Genomic DNA, 5,055 nt, shown 5'->3' with positions numbered 1-5,055 from the left:
CTCTAAACCTTAAACCATAAAATCAAAATTCTAAACCCTAGAGCCATAATCCTTAAACCCCTAAATCCTAACCTTAAACCTGTATAAAATGCCTTTGATAGGACAAATGCACTCCATGCCAACAGGGTAGTAGTCAATGTTTTCCAGTCAGATAGAGACCCACGATCGTGTCTATAAATTTCAATTTCATATTCTTTTTATTATATTGATTACCTACCCTTGGAGAAAAAGAAAAGAGAAATTAAGAACCTGAAAGAAGCTTTCGAGTGACACAAAATTAATTAATTAGAAGCTAAGAGAACAAAATCCATAGAATTTATCAGCAATAACCCACTGTACAACAAAGCAAACCCCATATCCTAGATTATGATCCCTAAAGCCAAGCTAAAGAGCACTGCTAATACATAGGCACTGAAAGAAGAACCCAAACTAGAGCACTAACAAATTTCCTCAGCGGAAGAACCATTAGCAGCAATTTCTATCTGCAGAGAACGTTGAGGCTTTTGCTTCTTGTACCAGACGGTACAAAGAAGAAACAACAAAAAATTAATGAAGCTTGACACAGCTAAAAGGCCATAGAAACAATCGAGTCTCCCATCGTTGATGTTATCAGCTAGCCATCCTTGCCCATCGTTGCTCCCTGTCACCTTCTTCACCACCGAGACCAAGAGGCTACTGACAAAGAAGCCGAGTGACAAAGTTGAGAGGAATAAGCCGGTGCTCATTGTCTTCATCCCTTTCGGCGACTGGGTTATGAAGAAATCAAGCTGCCCTGTGTATATGAACGCTTCTCCGGAACCCACAAGGAAAAACTGTGGGACTAGCAGGAAAACGCTCAAGGGTAGAGTAGTCGAGGTGGTGCCACCGACATCTTTCGCGACTGATAAACGTTTCACCTCAGCTAGTGATGCAGCTGTCATTCCTACTGTTGAGAGGACGAGTCCAATAGCAATTCTCTGTAGGCTGGTGAAACCTGTAACAGAGATACGTAAAAGCAAATTAAGTTCAGTGTTATTATCCTTCTTGTGATCGCTTCATGTGTATCAAATTTTTACCTGGTTTCCCTTTCCATTTCTTCCAGAGACGTATAATCAAACAGTCATAGACTGCCAGGGTAATCAATATGGCTCCCACAAAGAAGACTGTGAGGGAGCCTGCTGGGATTTGAAAGTGCCCAATGGATCTCTCCATGGTTGAAGCTTGCTCTACAGAGAAGGTGATCATTTGTGCATATGTCGTCCAGAATATGATCGTCGTCGCCCAAACTGGTAGTAGCCTGATCATCATTTTCACTTCTTCAACTCTGGTCACCGAGCATAGTTTCCAAGGGTTTGGAGTCGAGGAAACATTTCTTTGGTAGTCTTCTTCTAGAATGATTGCAGCCTTGTCCAAACAACTGTAATCGAAAAAAAAAAGACAAGAATGAGTCATAGCAAAATTTCCACTAAATACTTGAATAAATCTTACATTGTTCAAGTGGTTTTACTTTCCAAAAATAGGGTTCAAACTTTTTACTATTGTGCATCTGTATCTCACCAGAACTGGTCCGAGTGTTGGATTCTTGTAGCCTCAGGAGAATCCTCATACAATAAGCTAACATTTTTGGGAAGTTCAATCTTCCTCTTCGTTGTAGCTGCTACTATGACTTGCAGAATGTGGACTATGGGGCTTCCCATTCTTTTCTTGTATCTGTATCTCTTGGTCCCTGACAAAAATATCAAGATGGCAACAAACATGGAGACTGAACAAATTCCGTAAGCCCAACTTCTACCCACTTCATCTTGTATATAGACAAGCACTGTAACAGCCGTCAAAGTTCCTATGCTGATGAAGAAGAAGAACCTATTGAAGAAGTAAGTCATTTGGGTCATTTCCTTTTTGTCTTTCTCATCGAACTGGTCTGATCCAAATCCTGAAACACTTGATTTAAGGCCACCAGTCCCCAATGCAATTAGATAGAGAGACAAGTAAAGAATCCCCATTTGGAACCCATTGGCTTCTTCACATTTTCGTGACAATGTAGTATTGCAGGGAGGCGGGCGGAGTTGTGGAAGTCTTGTAGACATTGCTAACAAACCAGTCCCCTAATTTATCATCATCATCATGATCATCTAAAGTATTCCAGCGAAGTAATGAAGGTAAATACCAAAACAATACTCGATATGGTTTAGCAAGCTAAAATTGCAAATTGTTGTGACTATATGAATCAGAAGAAATAAGTGGAATCACTGCAACACATACCAGGGTTTGGACTACAGAAAAAATGGCAATAGTCTTGTATCTGCCTAAGAAAGAATCTGCAAGGAAGCCTCCTAGCAGACAGAGGAGAAATGAAGTGCCCATAAAGTCTGTTACAGTGTTGGCTGAAGTTGCACTAGGAAGATGCATTGTTCCTCCCAAGTATGTGACAAGGTTCACTGCTATTCCCATTGTTGATAGTCGCTCGCATATTTCAATCCCTGAAAAAAAAAATTGTTGTCAACATTTTTTTTGGAATATTTTAAGTGCCAGTTCTATATATTCAACTAAACCAATTAGGGGGTGTTTGCAAGCATAAATGTTTTTGCTTTTCTTGGTTCTAGAAAATGCCTCATGTTTTTTTTTTTTTTTCTTGTTTGTTTGTTTGTTTCCTGCTTTTGAAACCAATAAAAACGTGCTTTCATGTATTAAATTGCAGAAGGCTGACATGGGCATTACTGCAGGGTACATCCACCTTTATCAATGGTTCACTCAATGTTTTTAACCTGCTGTTTGACCCGGTTGGTCAAACTGTTTGAACGGTCATTCGGCCAGAATTCCGGGTTTGGTTTAGTCAAGACCCGCTAGATGGTCAAAAACTATTAATTTGGTCAAGAACCGTTTGACCCGATCAATTCGACCCAGTGACCGAGTCGTGGGTTGCATACTCAATGCATATAAAACTTTCAGAGGCAATAACTTTGCACTCCAATGTCTGATTGGGGTGATTTTTTTTTATTTTTTTTTTATTTTGGGTAACTTTTTGAGATCTGTGTCCCAAGGCATTGTAGGTGCCTTGTCCTGCTATTTTCATGAAAAAAACCCTTTTTGGGCCTTAAATTGCAATTTTTAATATTTTTTATAAAAAAAGAAAAATAAAAAACTGAATTAAAAAACATAAATTAAATATAAAATAATACATATAAAATATTTAAAACATATTCATACATTATTTATTGCTAAAATATATATTTATATACACATATATATACGATGACATAGCACAGTCTGAATCATTCGACCCAGCCGATCGAACCAGTGACTCACGACTCAAAGACAAAAATGGTTCAACCTCCAGATCAGTTTTTAAAACATTGAATCCAGTAGTTGAGATTATCAGTTCGGCTCCAGCCAAAATAAGCCTAGGATCAAATGCGCGTAATTGTAGCCAATGATGTGTGTAATGCCAAAAAAAAACAGAAAAAAAAGGTATATATAGACGGTCTAATCTCCTATAAACCCTTCAAAGTGCTGTTTTTCTATTTGTGAATATTGAATGTTAGCTTTATGAAACATCATGTCAAATCACCAAAAGAAAATAATCTCTTTGAACCCAGAAAGTTGCTTTTCCTTCAGTTCTGGAATAAATAAATTATTATACAGCTGAAAATATGTTTCATGTGTCTTTGATTTAAGAAGAATAATTTGGTTTAGAAAAAGATTTTCACAAAAGAATTTTTCGTGCGTTTGGCTTCAAAAGAATTTGTCGTGCATTTGCATTACAGGTGTCCCTTTACAGATTTATATTGGGTTTTGTTCAGCCCAAGCAAGTGCAGATTCCGACTCGGGTGAACAGAGAACAGCTGAAGAGGAGAGAGAATTTTATTTGTAGCTCACATGCATGACCCGGATTAATTAATTATCATCAATCTATACCCATTAATTTCATCATATAGTAGGAATACAATAAAAAAAAAAAAGAAACAGAGATTGGAGGAACACATGAAGCATGAATGACCCGGATTTAAAAACTCATGTCCCTGTTTGCACTTCTCATTATTTTTTTAATTTGAAACTTTTGGTAAACTGAACTGTCACATGTATCCTCTCTCCTTTCTTTGAAGATGAGCTACTTCTTGTGTTGAATACAGGAGATTGGAGGAACACATGAAGCATGGAAAAGAAGTAGAATGCGAAGTTAAATTGTAAATGATGAAATAAAGCTGTAGCCTAATCAAATAATAAGCTAAATCTCATGCATGAAAAACTGAACTCTATGGATGCTTAGGGAAAAATTAAATGATAAAGCTGTAACTGGAAGATTTAGTGTATCTCACTGAATTTACATCAACAGTTGTTGATGGGGAAGAAATATTACAGAAGAGTAGGGATGAACCAAAAGAAAAGGGGGGCATATGCGAGTTACAAGAAAAAGAGCACAGGTCCTATAGAAAAAAATGAAAGAAATGTTCAAGGGGTGAACTAACCCAGTATAAGAGCAGCAGACACCCAACCACCAGTTTTAGACTTGTCAGCAGGGAACCCCTTGTAGTCCACTGCGTCTGCAACTGACAAACTCATCTTATTCTCCTGATCAGATGAACAAACAAAAGTTTTTTCAAGATTAATAAAACCCTAGTAGATATATTTTTAAGAATGAGGGTCAGCTAATAAAACAAACTAGCACAAACCATATATTTCCTTTTCAATTCCCTATAGGAATAAAAAAAAAGGCTAGAGAGCAAGAAGAAAGCTAAGAGAAAAAACCCAAGTATATATGCTCTCTCTTCTGTGCTCCAAGTCACAACTTAGCTGTCTTGGGATTCCCCTTTTATAGGCAAAGATTTAAGCATTGTTTACGTAACTCTTACCTCCACTACTACCATTAATTGATAAAATTAATATAAGAAAGATTATAGGATGTCTGTAAAGTTCTAGTTATATTTGTTTTGAAAATTGGGTTATCCTCCAAACATATTTTTTGGGTATTTTAACAAAAAATTGAAAGCGATTTAGAATTATTGGATAGCAGCAAGCATGATAATAGGGAAAATGGAATCATGCACGAACATGTATTGACCATAGATACCACCTCTT

The 5,055-nt window shown here is 37.1% G+C and overlaps 1 protein-coding gene across 3 annotated transcripts; it reads right to left on the bottom strand.

The window, feature by feature from the left end:
• Nucleotides 1-267: 267 nt before the first annotated feature.
• On the bottom strand, nucleotides 268-4,775 carry LOC104595373 (Major facilitator superfamily protein). Of its 3 annotated transcripts, none has more exons than XM_010256077.3 (6): nucleotides 4,650-4,775; nucleotides 4,446-4,548; nucleotides 2,242-2,459; nucleotides 1,537-2,084; nucleotides 1,056-1,396; nucleotides 268-973 (listed from the first exon to the last, which is right to left on the bottom strand). In XM_010256077.3, the coding sequence occupies exons 1-6, from the start codon at nucleotides 4,650-4,652 to the stop codon at nucleotides 438-440; spliced, it is 1,749 nt and encodes a 582-aa protein (XP_010254379.1). In that variant the 5' UTR covers nucleotides 4,653-4,775; the 3' UTR covers nucleotides 268-437. The 3 variants fall into 3 exon arrangements, with proteins under 3 accessions (XP_010254379.1, XP_010254380.1, XP_088755414.1); XM_010256078.2 differs by having other exon boundaries at nucleotides 4,726-4,747; XM_088899288.1 differs by lacking the exons at nucleotides 4,446-4,548; nucleotides 4,650-4,775 and having other exon boundaries at nucleotides 1,537-2,111; nucleotides 2,242-2,452.
• Nucleotides 4,776-5,055: the final 280 nt, after the last annotated feature.

Source organism: Nelumbo nucifera, chromosome 2 (assembly GCF_055504915.1).
Source record: "Nelumbo nucifera cultivar China Antique chromosome 2, China Antique-T2T, whole genome shotgun sequence".
Taxonomy (NCBI): Eukaryota; Viridiplantae; Streptophyta; class Magnoliopsida; order Proteales; family Nelumbonaceae; genus Nelumbo; species Nelumbo nucifera.
This window is presented reverse-complemented; position numbering and strand designations above follow the sequence as displayed.

Coding starts and splice junctions, on each gene's coding strand:
- LOC104595373 (XM_010256077.3), bottom strand. Junction 2,460..4,445: donor GTCTGCTGCTCTTATACTGG/GTTAGTTCACCC, acceptor TTTTTTTTTCAG/GGATTGAAATATGCGAGCGA. Junction 974..1,055: donor GAAATGGAAAGGGAAACCAG/GTAAAAATTTGA, acceptor TCTCTGTTACAG/GTTTCACCAGCCTACAGAGA.